Source organism: Leguminivora glycinivorella, chromosome 6 (assembly GCF_023078275.1).
Source record: "Leguminivora glycinivorella isolate SPB_JAAS2020 chromosome 6, LegGlyc_1.1, whole genome shotgun sequence".
Lineage (NCBI taxonomy): Eukaryota > Metazoa > Arthropoda > Insecta > Lepidoptera > Tortricidae > Leguminivora > Leguminivora glycinivorella.
In genome coordinates, this window is record NC_062976.1 from 6,027,350 (window position 1) to 6,050,554 (window position 23,205).

A 23,205-nucleotide genomic window follows, 5' to 3' on the forward strand; every position below is an offset into this window, starting at 1 on the left:
TGTGGGAGCACCATTAAGCTTCAAACCTGTATCTATTCTATAGTCTGTCAAACCATTTTCGTCACTAGAAAAAATGTAGTCGCGAATGTTTATCGTCCCACAGAAAATTGAATTTCGCTGAGTGACAAAACTTGTTTTTAGATAACCCACCCAAGTGACCCATTTTAATTACTCTTCGTGCGTCTCGCACTGCGTGGATCGATCAGGGCTTGATCCGATTTAGCCGGGAGCTAGGTCGCGTAGGGCTTCTGTCTTCGTTTAACTGGGTAAGGCGGTCCCCAGCGCTCAATCGGAGCGGCGCCAGTGTGGCAACCGCCTTACGTCTTTAGCACATTCACTAGTACCAAGAACGATTTACTACGGGACTGACAAAACTCATACAAAAAAGCGTGCCCCAGAAATGTATAGGCCTTTTGGGCTTAAAACTAGATGGCGCTGTTCGCAGCCTGGAAGTGGCCAAAATCATATATTCCCCAAATAATTTTGCGTTTTTCTCAACAACGATTACAGAGGAAAATACTAAGATGTAGATTTATATCGGTAATCAATATCCAACGACTATTTAACAGCACAACTTCGTTTCATTGTATTCTAATAGCTCGTAATATTTTAATGGCCGCTCCAGATGTGCTTTTAGGCTACTGGTCTCTATAAGCATCTTTTATTAACATTATATCATTACCAGCTTGTAAAGACCTCTTAAGGGGATAGAGAAGAGTCTTCATACAAACGTAGCCCTCATTTTCCTCACTCAGATTATAGAAAAAATACACAGTTTGTCTCTTCTAACCGCCCACTTACCTAAAATGGGGGAGAACGTTTGTATGGAGTATTCCGCAATTTTCGCGAATTTAAGCCGCGGGCAAAAGCTAGTTAAGGTGCTTTAGGGTAATTCCGAAAGTCGTCTAATTTCGAAAGTCGCATAAAAATCACTGTTATTTCCATCGTATCAAGATTCGAAATTACCCGAGCATTTCTGTCATTCGGAATTACCCTAATGCACCTTATATTATATTATGTATTGTGTTTGTTCGCTAGTGCCATTGGACGATTGATGATGGAATGTAAGAAGGTGATTGAGAGAGAGATGCCTGTAAGTAGCATCACTATTAATTAAGCTCACTTTGTAAAATATACTTTTATACATGATGTATAATGATCGATACCAATTTGTGCCGCTGTGGCCTTAACTGTTAAGGTACAATTGTAAACTGGGAATAAATAAATAAAATAAATAAATAAAATGTAGGTACGTCACTAGCGAACAATTACGAAAGGGGTCTATGTACGTTGGTTAGTGCTGGAAAGAGTTGTCGTTAATGAGTTGCTACGAATTTGTGGTTTTGATGTTTTAAGACCGATTCTAAAGTAGGCTATTTCGGTTTCTGGAAAAGTATTATTTCAGTTTATGAGAATTACCTAAGTGTTGATCCGAATGAAAGTTTTTGAAAGAGACCTCAATTTTTTAACCCCCGGCGCAAAAACGACGGGGTGTTATAAGTTTGACGTGTCTGTTTGTCTGACTGTGTGTCTGTTTGTGTGTATGTACATGTGTCTATCTGTGGCATCGTAAGTAGCTTCCGAACGGATGACCCGATTTTGTTTTTTTTTTGTTTGAAAGCTTAATTTAGTCGGGAGTGTTCTTATTAGCCTTGTTTTGCTTAGCCACAAAATTTCAATTTTGTGGTTAGCGGTTATTTTGACATTTTAAAGAAACTAGTGTACCTACCTCCATCGATCTCGCTCCAGCATTCCGCCTCCCCCTCCTGTGGTAGTCCTTGTAAACATCTCGTGCAGAAGCTATGAAGACAGGCTAGGAGTCGTGGCTCTGCTAGTTCTTTGCGGCATAGACCGCAGTTCCATTGCTTCACTTCGTGTCTCTTTCTGTCCTGAAGAAAAAATTAACAATGTGACAGACGGACAGACAGACGGATAGAGTCGCACCATAAGGGTTCCTGTTGTACCTTTTTGGTACGGAACCCTAAAAAGAGAAGGTAATACGGTTACAGTACACAGCGAAGGCCGAAAGATTGTTTTAAAATAATCACTCGCTACGCTCGTGCTTAAATAAATTTAAGTTTATGTTATATTTCGCAATTTTTTGCTACCTCGGGTATTAGGTATCGGTTTAGCAACGATGCGCCTTTGAAAAACAAACTAACTGAATAGGTATATAAGTACCTATTATATCTGTATAAACTTTTAAAATGATTGAGCTCGACTAAGTTTGCAGCGATTTTCGCACAAAAAATATCGGTGTATCATAATATAACTACCTTTTGTGTAAAAATTTAAAGTCTATGGTAGGTAATGCATAATAATCCACTCGGAATTGTATATCTATATTTCTAGTATAAAAAAAAATCTTCCTCACTTCTTTAACATCCTCGTAAGCCGACGTCCTCGGAGGGATACTGTTGGGCCGTCGCAACGGACTGTTGCCAGCGCTGATCGAAGACTGCTCCAACGATTTCCGCTTGTCCTTCTTCCGAGTAAAACTGCCGAAAATGTACAGAATACGATCCACTTCCATTTCATGTGTTTACATAAAAGATGTTTTGGAAAAAAGTTGTTTAGGTACACTAGGTATGGTTTTTTTACATGATTAAAATCGGAGAGTTTGAATCATACTTAAATGATTTATTTTTCGCGTGCTAAAAATGTGAGAATTTGTTGCTTTAAAAAAAATGCGCGCGCTTTTTAAACGTAAAGTATTCTTTATTGCCAGTAATTTTCGTGATTTTTTTGTGCCGCTTGTTTATTCAAGTGTGTTTTGTTTTTAATTTCTTGCTTGCCATAATGAGTAAAAACCAAACGATTAACTTTGACTTTTCAGTTTAGTTTTTGATGTATTTGTACTAAAAATAGTAGAAACGTGCTTACTGACGGCGCGTCGGGGTTGAACTAAATCTTCAACTAAACAACGACTGTGTGTGTCCAGATTTGATTGATGTTTAAACATTTATGGACTGCGAGTTCGTGAAACAGTTTGTGTAGGTGTTAAATCTGCAGATTTCAGAAATGCTATAAAATTTTGAAGTTTGTTTATTATTTCTAACCCGGACTTACTTAATCCAGGCTATCTCTACATCATTTTTGTTTATAACACGTCGTGTAATATTAGCCAACAAGCATACGGTCCGCCATATGCAGTTATCGTAGCCTAGGGACGCATACCTACAGCTAAGCTATCTGCTTTAAGCGTATTTGTCTCGTGTACACTGAGAGAAAATACAACCAGTTTTCATGTTCGTTCAACAAGTTTTTTGGTTAAAATAGCGCCTACGTGCTCTTTGGTTCAAACAACAAGCTACTTGTCATTTGAATCGGCAATATATTTGAATCAACAAGTCGATTTTATAAAAACAACCTGACACATATTGTTTTAAGCATACGTTTGGCTGATTCAAACGGATAAACCGCAACAAGTCGAACTTGTTAAATTCACAATGCAAATTTCTCTCAGTGTAGGCATTTTGCTATTTTTTTAATTTAAAAATATTTTATTAGGTATAGGTAATAGTTTTATAATTGTTATTTTAACATTTAACGAATAAAAAAACATAAGTATTAATTTAACTATTTAACTCTTTTTCTGCCACGTGCAGCAGAAACTCCGAATCACGCAAACTGTGTTGTAAACAATTTTTTTACCTATTTAAAAAAATTGTGTAGGTAAAGTTAAATTAAATTCGGAAATGAGCAATGACTTTGTGTTAAATGAGTCTTAATTTACCATGTCCCTCTCCTCAGAGGGTAAAATATTAAGAAGCTAAAACGGATAATTATAGTGTATTTTCGTACAATCAACCGCCCCTGTCATTCCTCATTTCCTGACAATATGAGGGGTTGTTCAAGATGAATGCGGCTCAGTTGGAGATATTGTGTAAAAATATAATCATTAATTAAGGTAAACTTAGCAGATATGGGTCTCTATTTAGTATGAGTCAAACTTTATGGAGATCACTCTAAACCTAAGCTTTATTTTTTATATAAAGCATGATAGTAAACAATTTCAAATAGCAAAGTAAGTAGTTGCAATGCAAGTGCGTTTGCGATAGGTATTTATGACGGGAATGCGCTCTTGAAATTTATGTCCGGGAAGCTTGATATAAAGTTTAAAACATTGACTCTTAGTTTTTGCGTAGCTGAACTATTTTTACAGTGCATAAAAATATCTACAAAATAGGTACCCGTTACAATGATTGCCTCCTCACACACATCTTTATGCAATTTCTAGGGTAAGTAAATCCACAATTTCCTGTGTTGATGCTAATGTCCCATTGCGATTGCGTTTGATACATTTAGAGTTTGCACGTGCAAAGTTCAAACAACTGAAAAGGAAATCCACTCCCTATCGATTGTAAAGCTGCCTGCGAGAGTTGCGAGCATGTTTATTTGCAGGTATTTCCACAATTTACTTTTTGCCTTTTGAGAAGCATTCGCATGCAATATCCGGAATAAGAATATTACCTACAGAAGTGCTCTTGTAATGGAAACTCATGTACAGATAATTATGGTAATAGATCTATTAATCCCGTCAAATCATTAAAAATAATATAAACCCAATGATATGAGGCTAAATAAAACTATTCAACATTAGATTTGTTTCGTTTATAGCCAGGAAGGATATTAAAGTAGGTAAAGTCTGTAAATACAAGTTACAAGTGTAGTAGACATGACTGATGATGATGAAACATTTTATTAAAAAAATATTTTGATTAAAAAATGTGCATAATATGGGTCTATAATAAAGTTTAAATTACGCGCCTTTTTCTACTGATATGCCAGAAATAATTATTTATCTTCATAAAAATAAAAAACCACCACCACAGCCACAGACAAGAAAAGGCAGTTGAAAAACACGATCAAAACACAACACTATTTACCAATGAAAAGACATCCCGCACTATAAATACGCCATTACAAAACGGTGTAGGTATAAATATTTGGGCGTAATTCTTTTGTTGAAATAAATAGAACGCTGGCCTATATCCGAACCGAAGTGCAATGGCGGCAAGAATTGGCGGGAAAATGAATGTCAGTGCTATTTCGCGCGCACCCGCGTGCGGTGATGGCGGATTCGAAACTGAAATTCGGGCGATGCGATTTACCTTTTAACGGTAAATTATTTTTATTGCCCGCTTTGAAGTGAATTTTCATAACCGTTTCGTATTTTACTATAGATAAATCACAGGTTTCGAAATTAAATTGTTTTCTAAACTGTTTGTCGGCAATATCTTAGGCAGTTTAGAGTTAGACACTGTTCTAGTCATCATTCGAATACAAGTTGTTCGAAACATCGGTGGAAATATTATATTGTATTTCTTACTAACAATTTAGTACGTATTGAATACTCAATTATTATGTTCGTACACTATACATCGTCACTACTTTGAAAAAAACTTGTATCTTCTTCTGTCAATGAAAAGAAAAATGTAATAAGTAGGTATGTATGCAATGCATATAGACACTGCGTTTTAACTTTGAGGAGCAGTGTGAGATACGAGGTTTTTTCAAAGTAGTAATATCAAATATCAAATATCAAATATCTTTATTTTGCATAAAATATGGTATACAAGGTGGACTTAATATAATTTAGGACATGCATATTTCACCAGCAGCTGGCATGCAAAAAACGTGACGACATGTATTTAATTCAAACAAATGCAAACAGAGCTGTGTCAATTTATGTTCGTTCACGCGAAATCCTTAATGACATCAATACACCGGTCAAATCTTACATGAAAATCGGCTAAAAAAACAAAGTGTGATGTAAAGCTGGATTTTTGGTATGTTATTTGGAGTCCTTGGGGGAATGTAAGACTATATTTTGCAAGCAAAAAAAAGTGTGCTAACTTCGTAATTAAAAAAAAAAGTAAAAAAATCGGACTTTTTTTGGTTTTTATTTTTTATTGAAAAACTATGCGTTTTTGGTCAAAAGTTGCTTTGTAATGTTGAAAGCGCATTAAATTTCAAACAGTTTGACATATTTTTTATCAATGTCCGTCAAATAGTTTTTGAGATATGAAGCGTCAAAAAAGGTTAATTTTTGACGTATTTATAAAATGTGGCGTTTTGCCAATATTTTTAGACAAATATCTGCAAAATACTTCATGATATGATATATATTGCAATATAACATTGTATAAAATTTATTTTACTTTAGTTTTAGTGCAGTAAGACGAAAGGTTATTTTGGTAAACAAAAAAAATCTATAAATAGAGAAGCCAAGAGTCTGGTAGATTGGTTAAGGTAAAATAGTTTACGCTAAAAGTTTTAGGTTGAAAGTGCTATCTATTCGATCCACAGACCAACCCCTATAGACATCCATTACAAGACGACTCGCGGTCGCCAGCCTTCCTAGTATTTGCACTGATATAAGCGCGGGCGCTCGCCGTGCCCGATCAGTATCGACCAAGTAACAGATCCGAAAACAGCGCGTGTTTTTCGCACTAAAAAATTGGAAAAGGGTATTTTGATGCCTTAAAGATGTCCACCTGTAGTGTGAAATGGTGTCGAAAGGTAACAAGAAGCTCAAATTTAAAAACAGACGGCATTACATTCCACAAATAAGTCATATTTATAATTTATTCAGAGCCGGCATAGGTCAACTTACATTGGCCACTTACGCGTCAGTAGAGGGACAGTCATACTTCTGTCCCTTTTCATCTGGCGCGACTGCCCGCCGTCCTTGAAACGGCCAATCACAGCGCGCTTAACACATTCCCCGCCCGCTCCTCGCACCCCAAACACTGGTGACTCGTATCGCGAACAAAATATACAAGATTGCCACTCTATAGGAGGTTCTCTGTGATTCGATCTTCCTTTCTTTGATATCCGTTTATCTGAAAAAATTGTCTAAGCTAACTTTGCATCGATTTGACTATTACTAATGAACAAATAAAATACAGTAAAATTTTGAAGTTTAGTAAATTAGAAAAATAAAACAGAATCAGTTACATTTTACTTTTTCCTTTTTGAGGGTCCTGGTTCTGCATCTTGGTGGCACAACTCCTGTAGTGATAGAAAGTCCACTTGAGTTGTATTTGACCACCAATTGCTGTGGAATAAACTACGGGAAGGGAAAGCGCCCACGCCAATTATTAAGATACTGGAGAAGTGGTATTCCCAGCCCCAGCAGAAGAACGTAGTAAGATGGAAGTCAACTCTGTCCACAGCCAGCGGGCTAAACTGTGGCGTGAGACAAGGAGGCAGTATGTCTCCGGCTCTCTTCAGCGTGCACATGGATGGGCTGTCGCAGGCTTTGACCAGTACCGAGGTTGGCTGCTCCATCAATGGGCATAAAATATGCCCATTGATGGAGCAATGCATGGAGCTGCTCCATCAATGGGATATGGGATAAATCACATCGCATATGCAGACGATATGGTCCTACTAGCACCATCTGTGGGAGCTATGCGTAAGTTACTTGCAGAATGCGAGAGATACGCCAGCCGGCATAACATGAGATACAATCCGGACAAGTCTGAATTTACGCTCATGGAGGCAGCACATATGCCCACACATGTACCACCTCTTTTGCTTAATGGAGTTCAATTGCGGAGAGTACACGAAGTCAAATATCTTGGCCACATCTTGTTGTCCAGTTTAAAAGACCAGGAGGACATAGAAAGGCAGAGGCGAGCCACCGCAGTAAGGGCAAACATATTTAAAAATATTTTAAGCGGGTTACTCACGTATTAAGTCGATATAGCGTTCGACATGTTTCGGTTCAATTTCGAGAACCTTTCTCAAGAGTAGCGACCCCGCCTTTATAGTTAAGGGCAAACATGTTGGCTAGAAGATTCGCCAAATGTAGTGACAGCGTAAAAAGACAGCTGTTCCTCAGTTTTCGTACAAGCGTGATGTATACTGTCGAGTTATGGTCCGACTACACCTGCGTCACACCTCGGACACTGGCGATCAAATATATGAAAGAAGCGCGTTCCTAGCACACAGTCTAAGCTCGTGTAGGTGAACGTGTACTATGCTTTTATGAGTGAGATATGACAGGTCGACTGTTCGCGTTTTTGACAGGCGGTAACTGTGAGGTAACCGAGAGGGGGTGGGCAGCACTTTCAGCGGGGAGCGTGAGTGGCCATACTGTACGATAGTACTCTTTATTATACTGTGCCTGCGTGGCGGTGAGAGACCTGCGCGTGCAATACAACACATACTATGTACTGATATTTCGTTAAACAGAGAATACTATGATTCGGGCACGTCCACGACAACGCTCGTGAGATTGCATCGATGTTATTGACCCTCAGTGATATGCTTTAAAAACCAGTCCGTACAAGAACAATTTCGGAACAATCTCATTCAATTAATGAGGGTTTTCTACTCGTAAATATTTTTTTCCGCCAAGCGATGATGAGGTCTTTGACCGTAAACTTAACTTACTAAATAAATTTTTGATTTGATATTCGCAAATATGTGTCTGAGTAATATTTGAACAGCCCCCAAATAATAATAATTCGTTCTCTGCTACGCCTCCTGTAAATATATGTAAACTATCCCATTTGGCCATTACCATCCACCGATTATTTCTGATCCAGTTATACTAGACTTATGATATAATCCTATTTTTTTTTAAAGCTAGTGAAATTTTCTACATTTTTATTTTACAATTTATGTAATAGCCTGAGTTGTTTTGCTGATATCTGTCTCAAAATATTAGCAAAACGAATATTTTCATAGAAAGGGGAAAAATGCTTTTTTTTTGACGCTTCATATCTCAAAAAATATTTGACGGATATTGATAAAAAAGATGTCAAACTGTTTGGAATTTATTGCGGTTTCAACATTACACAGCAACTTTTGACCAAAAATGCATAGTTTTTTAATAAAACGGCAAAAACCAAAAAAAAAAGTCTGATTTTTTTACTTTTTTTTTTAATTACGAAGTTAGCACACCATTTTTTTGCTTGCAAAATATAGTCCTACATTCCCCCAAGGACCCCAAATAACATACTAAAAATGCAGCTTTACATCACACTTTGTTTTTTTATTTCTCTTTTTGACCAGTGTACTTACAATAACAAATTGTTAGTACAGAATTGGCCTCCGCCAATTCTCCTTAAAAAGAATGATGAAATTGAATAAACTAATATAGTTTTAATTAACCTACGTATCAATAAACAGATACAGCATATACACTAGAGTGCAAAACAAATATTGGTTCTCGAGATGACTTCGCCATTTCGAAATTCCGGAAATCTACAGAGGATTTCCAAATTTTGCAAATTCTATAGCATGTTTTTTTCGTTCCGGACTGGTCAAAACACGCGTGTTGAAACAGCGGCCATACAAATAAATCGATTGACCGCGCTCTGGTTGATCCGTTTCCGCCGAACAATAAACTTCCACGGTGACCTGTGCCTAATCCTTTTAATACGAAGGGAATTTGGCTTTTCTGGGTGGTTTCCTATAGCCTGTCGGCAGGGTAGGTATTGAATATGCTGTGTTAGATTTTATGAAAGTTTAAAGTTCAAGCTATTGTTTAAACCTTATACATGGAAATTATAATACATATATGGAAAATTATAATACGATATTTACAACAAAAACGGTCACGGTTAGTGATGCATCAGTTTTTAGTGAGTGGGCAACTGTAGAGTTACATCAACGAAGACGTGCATTGTAGGTATGCCTTGTATGAGGAACGGCGGTTTAATACGAGTGATGAATTTAAAGAACATGTCAAACAATTTTCGAAACAGTTTAAATTAGATTGTCATACCGCTAAACGTAATTATTTAAGCAAGAAAATTAAAAGTAGTTCCGATATAATTAAAGCAACGTGGAAAGTAATTAACGTGGAGACTGGTCGAGCAAAGCAAAGAACAAATGAACTGAAATTAAAAATTGATGGCAAAATTGTAGATTCCAATTTAGAAATAGCAACAGAATTTGAAAAGTTCTTCACTGCATGATATACCAGTTTCCACAACTAGGCACTTAAATTCATCACCCGCATCTGCCATTTTACATTGTTAAAAGATAATGTCACAGAATGTAGTAGAGACCTTGTATTTGAACATGTTAGTACCTCAGATATAATTAAGGCATTTCAATCAATTAATGTTAAAAAAACTTGTGACCTTTGGGGAGTCTCTGTCCATGGTGTTAAATCTTTAATAGAAATTGTAGCGCCTGACTTGGTAGTTATCTTTAATAACAGTGTTGATTGTGGTGAGTTTCCTGATCTTATGAAACACAGTAAAGTCATTCCACTATTTAAATCTGGTAGCACATCCGACCCCACTAATTTTAGACCGATATCAGTGTTACCGACATTCAGCAAAATTTTTGAAAAGTTAGTGTTATTTCAGCTATTGCAACATTTTAACATCAATAATGTGTACTTAACACAGCAAAAGGGAATGTACAAGTTTCTAATGGGGTGGCAACGCGCATGTGACACTGTTTGAGTTGCAGGCGTCCATAGGTTACGGTGACCGCTTTACATCAGGCGGGCCGTATACTTGTTTGCCACCGACGTAGTATAAAAAAAAAAAGAATATTTTGATTGATTGATTGATTGACATGTTGGGATTGGGATTTTGTTTCTCTATTCTGTGATTTCTGTGGGAATACTCCTAAAAAATTTGCGCTTCAGCGCAAATGTAGAATATCAGGCCAATTTATTCGTCAATCTTTATTAACGCTCAATCCATACAATCTCTAGGTATACCTAACTCTCGAAAATGTAGCCCTGAGTGATCCAATATGAGTATGAAAATGCGCAAACTTGCCTGTGTTTCATAGATGTCGCCCGTGGGCTCACTTTTAGGAGTAAGGGGGTTGCCTTTACTGTAAATTTCAAGTTATTAGGTCAAGTGGGGGTATCGTTAGAAAGAGATCAAATTATACATATCAAAACTATTTTTTATATTTTTTTTGTAGTGGAAAAAAATAATTATGATGGAAAATGTAATAGTATAATTATTGTGCAACAAGGGGAGGAAGTTGAACATTACTAACGAGAGTAAGTTAAATCGCGACGGCTTGCCGGAGCTATTTAAAGACTCGAGTTAGTAATATTCATACTCCCCGAGTTACACACAATGTTTTTCATCACACTCGCAATGTAAAAAATATGTAAATAGATGTAAAAAAGTTAAGTACGGTACAAGTATTATTACCTTGGGAGAAAGATTTTTCTATAACTCACGCTCCACCGTGCAATAGCACATTTAAAGCGCAGGTGTGATGAAAACCAACATTATATACAGGTCGCGCAAATAAGCGAATTCACCGAGAGATGATTATACCTCACAAACTACTAAGAAGATATGCTATACCTATACTTCTAGGCAAGTTTTTAGAGTTATATGATAAACGTGAAAGTTTGTACAGATACGGAACACTCGGTGAGCGAGACGGCTCGCACTTGGCCGGTTTTTTTCTAATCGTGACTGAACCGGCTTGACAGACTATACCATACGTAGTATCTTCTTAGTAGTTTGTGACTATACCCCAGCTATCACATATACATAGCTATACAGTCCGACAAGATTTTTTTTGTGGAAATGCAGCAACACCATAATGTCGTCCCTTTCAAATAACTATATGTTGCACTTTTTAATCGCTACAATTAATTTATTTAAAATTTAAAAAACATGATGATAGAATATTAATACTTATTTTAAAATAAAAAATAGTTTATTAACGTGGCAACATTATTATGCAGTTGTCATATTTGTGGAATGGAATGTGACAGTTGCGACTGGCAGTGTAGTGTACACAGAAGCTGTATTAAAAATAGAAAATTAGTGTTATTATTCGTAATAAATCCGAATTAAACTATGTCAGGCACATCCCGTCTCTGTTAGCGTCCGATCCTCGCGCAGTGTCCCTCCAACCATGTTGAACGTGCACAAATTATGGCTCGTGTCATGCCTATGTGTTATTGCAATCGTAATTTTATATTTCCAGACAGAAATAGCCCGTTTAGAAGACAGTTATCGTCGTCTGGGTATGTAATGAATGTGATATTTGCATGTGGAGTATCAAGTTCGCTCTAAATTCACGTTTCCATTGTCTTTTCGCAGAATACAAGATCTCGCAGTCGCACGTAGATTCGCGTCAGTTTTTCCCGAAAACTGTGCCGAATGACGGTGAAGACTTGGTAGTGATATACAATAGGGTGCCGAAGACTGGTTCGACGAGTTTCGTGGGTGTAGCATACGATCTGTGCAAGAAAAACCATTTCAAAGTGCTGCATATAAACATAACTGCTAATATGCATGTTATGTCTTTGAACAACCAGTACAAGTTTGCGCAGAACGTCACAAAGTGGCAGGAGGTCAAGCCAGCCCTGTACCATGGCCACATGGCGTTTCTCAACTTTGAGAGGTGTGTAAAAATATTCTCTTACTTGTTTATTATTTGTTTTGATACCTGTAACTGTAATGTTATGACTAAAAGTAGGTATATTTATCACTATTTTAGTTTACTTACATAATCAGATTTATTTACTAATAGAATTTATTCAGAGTATGATAATAATATAGAGTTATATTTAACTGACCTGATTTGCTATCTATAATCTCACATTTGCTCTTTAGAGGTCATTTTCACAAACACAAACTACTCTTTGTATATCATTATCACATTTTATCAAACTAATTATTATGCATACATTAAAAAATCTGTACACGAGCAAATCCTCCTTGCGTTATCCCGGCATTTGCTGCAGCTCATGGGAGTCTGGGGTCTGCTGTGACAACTAATCCCAAGATTTGGCGTAGACACAAGTTTTACGAAAGCGACTGCCATCTGACCTTGACCCAAACATTGAAGGCCTTATTGGAATTAGTCCGATTTTCTCACGACACGATGTTTTCCTTCACTGAAAAGTGACTTTAATTATTATTTTATTTTCACTTACAGGTTGGGGACCACCTCAAAGCCTGTGTACATAAATCTAATCAGGCGGCCGCTAGACCGATTGGTCTCCTACTATTACTTCTTGCGAAATGGAGACAACTTCAGACCACATCTTGTTAGGAAGAAACATGGAGATAAGATGGTTAGTATTTAAGATAACTTAGAAAGTTTATTTATTTATTTGTAGTATACAGCAGTGGCATGGCTTGAAAATTTTCGTTGATAAAGCCGGAGGGGTTTTCGGGATCTGTTTTGTATGAACTTCTACAGATACTGGACAATCTTAGGGAACCCGTAGGGAATCTAGTTGTATCGACGTCCCACCACTGGTATACAGTACATAAAAGTCAAATACTTGAGGTAAGTGACCAGGCCTTAAATACCTATGTACATGTGACGTGTAAAAGTGCCCCTGTGGCCTATTTGCTGAATAAATTATTTTGATTTTGATTTTGATTTTTGGCCCTTCTGTGATTTTTCTCTAGTATTTTGCTCCATGAGTGTCTGTGATTTAACCCTAGTCAGTCTGAGAAGATGAAATATTGCTTATTTGACAGTAACATCAAGTTTTTTATATCGGAAATCTTATTGGAAGCTCTTGGTTGGTTGTTAGTAGTATGTTACCAAGAATATTCAGTAAATCGGAAATATTGTCTCTTGTCAATTGGTTGAGGAAAATGTTTAGCATAATTAACTGTTCGTATAAGTATACATATGTATAGTAAAGTGATGATGCATAATGGACAAATAATACAAATCCAATATTTGTATTTGATAATGTTTATTTTTAAATATTGTTTGCAGACATTTGACGAGTGCGTGGAGCGCGGCCAGCCGGATTGCGATCCTAATAATATGTGGCTGCAGGTGCCATTTTTCTGTGGCCATGCCGCTCAATGCTGGTAAGTTACGTTAGTTCATATTTAAAAATCTATAAAATGTACGATATTCCGTTGATTATTATGAAGGTGACTTACAGATGTCAGATGTTACAGAGTATTTTTCCGAAACGTTCGTATTTGTAGTTCAAAGTCAGTTTCCTTCGTATTTTTCCGGAAACGCCTCTAACGTATTTGTCATGCTAGTTCAGTCAATGTCAGTACATCTTGTACTGCGACTGACTGAAATAGCATGACATGTTCACGTCTCCGTAACAATACAAAGGCAAATTTTTTCGCACTACCTACATCTGTACCGATTAAACGGCAGAGTTGGTACGTATGGTCATTTGCCTCCTATGTCATAAAAAATGTTAGTTTTTCCTGCTTGCTCTTTAATTCAGGAAAATATTGTGTACCTAGTGTTGTTTTGACGACTTTTATGATAATTAACTTTGTCAGACTGACACTTTGGTTTATTCATGTTTATTTTTTTTTTTCAGGAAACCAGGCAATCGCTGGGCTCTAGAACAAGCGAAACACAATCTCATGAACCACTACCTCCTAGTCGGGGTCACCGAAGAAATGCTCGACTTCATAACAGTGCTCGAAGCCACCCTACCCCGCCTCTTCAAAGGTGCCACCGAACACTACCTTAACAGCAACAAGTCACATCTGCGACAAACTAGTTCCAAAATAGAACCCACTAAAAAAACCATAGACACAATACAAAAGTCTACAGTTTGGAAAATGGAGAACGAGCTATACGAATTCGCGATCGAACATTTCAAATTTGTTAAAAGAAAAATATTGTTGCGTGAAACGAATAGCGTCGACCAGATATTTTTTTATGAGAAAATTCGACCGAAATGAAAGTAAGAGTTGTGTTATAGTTCAATTTCTCTTGTCTTCAGACATATTTATATTTGACGGCGGCGTTTAAAAGACTTGCAGTGAAGATATTATGAGAGGAGTGGCTTCTGGATTTGTGCGGCCGCAATGGTAATTTGTGCTTTAATTAGTACAGTTAAAAGTATTAAATATAGATACGGACAATATGTCAAAGATATACACCCTGTTTTTATTGAATTCCGTTAACTTTAAGGGAAGCTTCTTTAGGTCAAATACAATTAAGTTATCTAAGAAACTAGCGTCCCAACTCTTACGGTTATCGAATTATTAAAAAAAAAAATACTGAACACTTGTATGGCATCCCTTACCACTTCATTATGTTATTTGTTATGACATTTGCCGTCAGACACTTGACACTGACTTTAATGTTATGATTAAGGTCCTCTCACACTAATTAATTCATTTATTATGTATGGAAAGAAAAAAAAATCCTGATGATGAACCCTGTGTGTCGAATTTAACGGAAAACAATAAAAACACGGTGTATATACACGACTGGCTTACTAGTTGTGGATATTGTTGTCATTTTGACTGCATCTATATTTAGTACCTGTACCGTTTATATGTTTATAAGGATACTTATGTTGAAATCTATCTACTCGAATTAGGTATGTACTTAATTTAAAGTCTGAGCTGTCTGAGTAATTGTCTCGAGGTTGATATTTAGTTTTCGTTAGTACTTATTTGTTGTTCTTAATTACTTTTTGAAAGTGAATCACTATCTTCTTTGTTTGCTGTAATATATGTCTACAAATTACTACCCTACAAATAAAGTCTTCCTTGCGTTATCTAGGATGTTTGGCCATGGATCATAAGAGCTTGGGGTCTGCTGGGCCATTAAAGACATAGACTTGAGACTCCGACTCTCAAAAGGCGCAAGTAGTGAGTAGTTTCCAAACAAGTGTCCCAATTTGTCGCTTACCATAAAGACGTATTGATAGGTTACTTGTATAAAGATACGAAGTAAAATCGTCCTTATGGTAAGCGACAAAGTGAGATCTTTGACTAGATTTCTCTCGCTCTAGTTCTTTTTTTACAATGTATTTTTGTATGAGAGATAAGACAGTTTTTATAGGAATAAAAGGGTAGCTTAAGGTACAGCGGGGCAAATCTCGACTGGGGGGCAATTGTAACATTTGTAACTGATCCTTTTTTTCCATTATTAAGTTAATTCCACATGTATCAACTGAACACGCGTGCAATATACCGGGTGCCCGGTAATTGATGGACAACCTTTTAACCACCAAGAGGGCACCTTATACTGGTCCAGAAAATCGACATTAAGGTTTAGTAAAAGTCGCCTGGTTTTCGAGATTTTCACACTTTTTAAAATTTTAGGTAGTAGGTATTAAAAATTTAAAAAGTGTGAAAATCTCGAAAACCAGGCGACTTTTACTAAACCTTAAAGTCCATTTTCTGGACCAGTATAAGGTGCCCTCTTGGTGGTTAAAAGGTTGTCCATTAATTACGGGGCACCCTGTATAACCAGTGGACACTCTATTTAATAACGCAAACATTGTAAAACATGGAAAAAATGGACCAGTTACATTTGACCCCTAGTCGAGATTTGTCCCGCTGTACCTTATAACAAATATTATAGCAGGCGATTGTTAATCTGTGTTGAGATATTTATGAGACTAAGTTCGGTAAGGGCCACTTGCACCACCCGCTTAACTCAAGGTTAGTGGGCTGTCATCTGTCAAATTCCATATAAAATGGTGGGTTAACCACAGTTAACAGTTTCGGTGGTGCCAGTGACCTAAGGGCCAGTTGCATCCACCACATTTGTCAGACACATCATTGTCACGATGCAGACGTCTATGGAACTTCCTATACAATAAAATTAATCGAACGCTTTAAGGCACTGGTCCCATTGCGAGCTAGTAAGCTATGAGCTATCGGCTATAAAAACGAACAAAAGATAAGCACTCCCGTGCAAATAAAAGAGACACGGCGATTTTGATAGCTCACCGCTGAGCGAGTAACTATAAACATCGCCGTGTCTCTTTTATTTACACGGGCGCGATTATCTTTTGCTCGTTTTTATAGCCGATAGCTCATAGCTTACTAGCTCGCGGGACGCGGTGGGACCAGTGCCTAACGGTGACAGACGGTTTGATGCAACCGACCCTTAAGTCTAATAAATGTGGTACTAGTTTTGTATATTTTTGTACTGTCAAAATAAATGTGCACTCACATTGGATTAGGGTTAGAAAATGTGTATATAAATTAACATTCCAGAAGTTTGGAGAATAGACAAGACGCGAAAGATTTATTACGCGAGTCGGAATTGTTAAAGCGTTAGAAGTATAACTAAGCAGTTCTGTGTTAAAATTACTACACGTTTATACTTTGAATAATACAGTCTTGTTCATATTAGTTAATACTTTAGTTGTTAACTATTGTACCGGAGCTGTAAGTTCACGTTTTTGACACATGACAGCGTCCACAAAACGTAAACTCGCGCAACCTAATGAAATTTTAAATAAAATCCTGTAATAATATTTAAAAAAATCAAGTACTAAAAACAATATATATCGGTTACTTTAAAAATAATCTAACACATGTTACATTTTTCCGGATCTTTGTTATTGAGTATTTTACGATGTTAATTTATCACGCAGGATTTACTTATTATGTCATTTATCATTCATTTTTATTTTTAAACTAGTGCTGTGGCAGTGTCTGTCATTTCGATTTAAATGACATTTCAGTAAGTTAATAGAAATCGTATATTTGTTTAAGCGCCTCTTTGTACATAGGGGCCTAATCGATTCAACCAATTCGTAAATAATCGCTAGATTTGGCAAACGATACGTCTTAGCCACATCGCAACATACTTCAAAACAAATGTGTCAAAAATGTGAATTTACAACTTAGGCACAATATAAGGTGTTTGGTTAACCCTTTTCCAGGCCCCGACACGACACGTCTAGAAAATTTTATACCTATAAAATCTTTTCGGAAAAGTGCAATCTAATTTGTACCCTGAATTGCATTTAGGTGTATCACGTTGACATGTATGTGATTGATGAGACGTACTAAGCCTGAAAAGGGTTAATTTAAAAAGTAAAAAGTTTCTGCCGTGCTAGTAACGAGAGAGTATAGAACTTAGTTTGCTTCATGTTACACCTACTTATTTACTCATTTCTGCAATTAATGAGGAGGCACACTGACAATTTATCCCGCCAGGCGGCGCCTGTGCAAGTGTCTAGGCATGTCACTGTCATTCATATGTGAGAGAGAAAAACATCATCTTCTCGCTCTTACGTATGAAATTCTTTATCTGTGCAATGCAAGTGCAATGGACTAATAGGGTGGCGCCATCTTTCATAACCTTTGAGTGTAATCAGTAATCAGTAATTCTTTATTGCTATCATAGGTACATAAGTTGGTACATTTCAGTAGGCTATGTTTAAGTGTGGGTGGCGAGACTCACCGAAGTGCGACTGTGGAGCATCAGTACAGTCCATTTACCACATCATCCATGAATGCCCGAAAAGAAAATACCCAGGAGATCCAAACATAAACTAAGTAAATACGCAGCCAACTGGGTGAAGAACTTAGATATTAACTTGTAAAGCGACAAAAAAATTCCAATTGATGCCATACGACTAAATAAAAATAAATAGTAGGCTATGACAGGATTTCACAGCTATGAACCCTGTAAGAGCACTGCAAATATAGTTCTTAATAACTAAAAATCTTAATACCTATAATCTTAATACCTATATTGCTATGAGAACATTTTAATGTTGTAACATATTTTAATTTGTGCCTCCTCATTGCATGGAAGTACTCACTTTTGAGGCTACTTTTAAAGCAGTCTCTAAACCTTTCACTGCCAATGACATCTGTTTTTCCAATTAGTTTAAATCAACATGTAAAATTCAAGGGGTTAATGCACAGACTACCGCACTATGAAGCATTTAGGCACTGGTCCCACCGCGAGCTAGTAAGCTATGAGATGAGCTATCGGCTATAAAAACGAACAAAAGATAAGCACTCCCGTGCAAATAAAAGAGACACGGCGATATTGATAGCTCACCGCTGAGCGAGTAACTATAAACATCGCGTCTGAACAACATACCTTTTTCTATATGGTCCTGAGCTACGTTTTTTTCTTAGACTGTATCTGTCTATACGGAGTTACATATGTCTTTGCCCACCACTGACATATAGTATAACAGCTTAGGTTCAATTCTAAAACGATTTTTATAAAGCGATCGCGTTCCCATACTAAAATCACTACGAGAATGCATGTGTGGTGACTTTGAGTTGGCTTGAATGCTCCGTCTAGTTGAGGTGGTCTGTGGGTTAATCAATGGGTCAAATGACCATATTTTCTGTCTTTTGCATAACTATACTATAGTTTAAGCTAAGCTTGTGATATTTTGTCCATCCAACGATTTGTTGACTCAGTTTATAATGAATTATTTTCTCGTTGTAATTTTGATATTGTCGATATTTTAAATTGTTATTTTTATATGTAGTTAGCTTATTAACTCTCAATCTTGTGAAAATAATGATTTTATATTATTATGACGTGTTATGCTGTCTAAAATTCAAATGGTTTTCTGCGAACGTTGCACACTAGTGTGATAAAGCTTATCTCGTCGGTCCCTATCGCACTTACAAATAGTGTGAAAAGGACGGCCTGACGTGACAGGCTTTATCACGTGACCGTGCTTGCCCGCCTTCTGTCATTTGATTAAATTACATTTAGTAAAGAATAATAGTAAGTATCCGTTATCCATACAAATTATATGGGCTAAATACTGAGTACTTCAGGTCAACCAGGATAAATGATACTAAATGATTATTGCGACTTTTTGTTAAAAGCTTGAAGACGATTAAACGATAGGTAAATTTTATTTTTTAAGTAGTTCGGGATTTTACCACAAGTCGGCGAGAATTTTTTAAATTCATATTGTTTAAAGAAATATAAATCTAATATCTCACCTTTTATCCCTATCGACCTTCGATAATTCTATATTTCGTCACTACTTTTAAAAAATCTCGTATCTCACGCTGTTCCTCAAAGTTAAAACGCAGTAAGTCTATATGCATTCCATACATACTTACTATAATTTTCTTTTCATTGACAGACGAAGATACAAGTTTTTTTAAAAGTAGTGACGATTTGTATAACTAGAATATAGATCGCATCCCTCATGATGGCGCGCAAATTTGTCAAACTATTTGTCAAAAGATATTACATTACATGCGTCTTCGCTTTTGAAGCGATATCTATAGACATGTAACATGAGGAAACCGAAAGATTTTATCTACGCATTTCTGAGGGCAAAATAAAGATAAAATGTTATGTGACGTGATGCTGGCCAGAAGAATTTTTTTTATGTAATTTTTTTCGAGTTTTTTTAATGTATTTTCACATAAAAAGTAAATGTTATTCGTAAAACTAGCGCTTAACCCTTCGTCTGTGTTTGTTAAGGATCCTAACATATGGCGTTGGACTTTAAAAATGTATGGCAACGACAATTTTTGGACAGAAATAGACGACGGGTTAAAATAAAAAATAACATTTATTTTTTTCTAAAATAATACTTTTTTGCAATGAGTCACTAGTTACTTTTTGTTATCTATCAACGAGGATAGTTAGATTATGTCCCATAACGGCATCATCGCCATCAAAGTAACGTTTTGTTCTGAGAAATAATAAGTATTTGTTATTTCTTTAAATGCTTATAACTCTGAAAGTAGGCGAAACCCAGAAAAGTTTATATGACATTTTACTCTTCTTTTTTTTCTTATATGGTGAGGAATACGCTGTTTTTATTAATTATTCGGTCTCATGTTACACCGTGTATATCTGGCATAATTTTTACGCTCACCAAAAAAAAAAAACAACGATGTAAATGCTAGGTTATTATATATACTTGGTTTTCTACATAAATACTTTCGTGTACATATCAAACGGTTTAAATTAATTTAACAACTTTAGCCTTGATTCAAAAATATACTTCAATAAATTACTAAATCATCAATGACTAATTTAAAGACAGGTAAATAAAGGTATATATTCTGATCCAAATAGAAATCCACTTCGTTATTTTTTTGCGGGTAAAAACGCATTTTATCCACTAGTGGGTAAAGTAATTTGACCTTGAATAAAGTCAAATTAACTGCTTAAAAATTGATAAAAGTAGGTGAATCTAGTAATAAAGATAATTTACCACCTGTGGAACTACTGGAAGCAGTGATAAACGCATTTTTTGCGTTGTAGTTTCCTCGCTATAGTGAGGGGAAAAATTTTGTGTTACACTCGGGTGCAAATGTATTTTACTTCTCGTGTGTTAAAAAACTCGCAAGTTCAGGATTCTATTCTCGAACCACTCGCTTCGCTCGTGGTTCAACTATAGAATCCTTTCACTTGCTCGTTTTTCAATTCCACACTCGGCGTTAAAATAAAACTTTGCCCCCTTGTATAACAAATAACTATTAATAGGGTAGCATGTACAATTTTGTTAAAACTCACAGTATTTGGGCGAAACAAGTTTTTGACCGACTACTCAAATCTGTCCGCAGATTTTTAAATTCTTCGTATAATTTAACCCTTAAATAGTGGATATACTTACTTTAGACTTAAACTGAAACTTTGTTCAATTGAAGTTCGATTTCTTGGTAACTCCAGAGACATTTCAAGTAACGCCAATGACACTCAAAATTGCCAGTCAAAAATTGATTTGCCCATTTAGTAAACAAAAAGTACTGTGGTATTTCGGTAACAAGGACAACCTTCAAAGAAAAAGCTAAAAATACTTCCCCACTGCTTATTTAGCTTTTGAGGTTTTTAGGATAAACATTGACCCCATAATCTAACAATTATTGGCTATATTTCTTCATCACCCGGCCTTGTCAAACTGTAAAATTCACTTCGTCAACCTTGTCTTTAAAAACCTTAATATCTAAAAGAACTAAAAAGACCTAACTCTCAAAGAATTTCTCTCTTGATAATATTTTTTAACGTGAAAAGGCCTTACCCTACTTTATAGAACAAATACAATTTAATATTCGAGAATATTCAGTCCAGCCTACAACGATTGTGGTAGAATCGACCTTGTATTTACGACAGTACAGATATTAATGCATGGGCTAGTTGGAATCGATATTGGGTCGAAGTCAAGTTATTATTTTCTCTTAATATTTAATTAGCATGTTGGTAAGTACACGGGTTTCGAGATACTTTTATTTTTTTATTTTATTTAATGGCATTGGAGGAAATAGGTTTTGAAGGTATTTGTGGAAAGTTTTTTTAAATTGATATTTTAACTTATCCACGCATTGTCGAGTATAGATCGTAGACAGAAACTGACCGTTAGTCTCTCTTTATTCTTTTATGTTTCATAAATATAATATGTAGTTCGATAAAAGACTTCGTGACTTATAATATCGTTTGTACATATGCTTTAATACTAAGAAACTGTTCTTCCATATGTGTAAGTAACTATAATAGAAACATTTACTCAATATTAATTTAATGTAAATAATTAATTAGGCTCTTTTAGGATTTGAAAATGAAATAGCAGAATGATTTTATAATTGTTATGTTTTGAATGTATAATATACAGGTGAAATAAAAGGACCGTTCCAACTTTAAATAGTGACGTTTGAGGTTATAATGAACAACTTTTATCATTTTTAGTTTACGAGAAAAAAAGAAAAAAATACGTGTCTTAAATTCTTTGATAATCTAACTGACGGACTAATTGTCGTCTCGCCTTTGCCGCCGAGAACGACGTTCTTCAAGTATTTTTTATCAAAATGCGTTTAATAAAAGTTTCAAAGGAAACGTAGACCTCAATGTTCATACACTATGTAAAATGATTATGTTTGCTAATATTATGTAACTTGAATTAGTAAATCTCAAATTGTTAGACTAAGCTAACTATGCATAAAATTTAAAAGCTAATAATGCAAATGTCATGATTAGGTACAGTGAGCTGCAAAAGTGCATGGCGAATTAATCAATGAATTCAATCATAATTTCACTATAATTATAGTGTACTATCAAATCGCTGTTAAAACATGCCCTGTATAATGGCATACATACCTAACTTTGTTATTCTGAATTTACTGCATAGTTAGCTTAGACGTACCTACTCATGTTTACTCTGTAATATCGATCAAAGAAAAAGACGAATAGAAAACATGTACTTATCATATAATAAGCAATATATTACACATATTATATTATTAAGTGTTATTATTATTAAACTCAATGACATAATCATATATTTTTATTGTTTTTAGTTTGTTAAACAGTAACTAGGCCATTTTTTTTCAAAGTTGTCCACCCCACTTTTTTGTAACAGGGGTAATTTTTTACGCGATTAATACTCAGAATCGCGAGCTCTTTCGACCCTAGTAGGAGAAAAAAAAATTCCCAAGATTTCCATACATTTTTTCGAACCTTCCATTCCGTTACCGCCATACAAAATGTATGAAAAAATGGTAACGGAATGGGAAAAAAACCTTGGTACACTTTTTTTTCTCC

The 23,205-nt window shown here is 35.8% G+C and overlaps 2 protein-coding genes and 1 long non-coding RNA gene across 3 annotated transcripts in view; 1 reads left to right on the forward strand and 2 right to left on the reverse strand.

Annotated features, from left to right (window-relative positions):
* The window catches only part of LOC125226962 (tripartite motif-containing protein 45), a 30,597-nt gene extending 27,707 nt beyond the window's left edge, over positions 1-2,890 (reverse strand). Inside the window, exons 1-2 of the mRNA XM_048131149.1 lie at positions 2,375-2,890; positions 1,730-1,889 (exon numbers count right to left, since the gene is read on the reverse strand). Coding sequence (XP_047987106.1) covers positions 1,730-1,889; positions 2,375-2,533 — 319 coding nt within the window. The 5' untranslated portion in view covers positions 2,534-2,890. The remainder of the gene's footprint in view (positions 1-1,729; positions 1,890-2,374) is intronic.
* Positions 2,891-10,691: 7,801 nt separating this feature from the next.
* On the reverse strand, positions 10,692-22,972 carry LOC125227416. The gene is made up of 3 exons (XR_007177180.1): positions 21,294-22,972; positions 17,818-17,822; positions 10,692-10,705 (listed from the first exon to the last, which is right to left on the reverse strand). It is a non-coding gene; the product is annotated as an uncharacterized LOC125227416 (long non-coding RNA).
* Positions 11,737-14,880, forward strand: LOC125227415 (heparin sulfate O-sulfotransferase). The gene is made up of 5 exons (XM_048131729.1): positions 11,737-11,983; positions 12,060-12,363; positions 12,901-13,039; positions 13,702-13,799; positions 14,279-14,880. Exons 1-5 carry the CDS (start codon positions 11,872-11,874, stop codon positions 14,646-14,648), a joined length of 1,023 nt encoding a protein of 340 aa, XP_047987686.1. The 5' UTR covers positions 11,737-11,871; the 3' UTR covers positions 14,649-14,880.
* Positions 22,973-23,205: the final 233 nt, after the last annotated feature.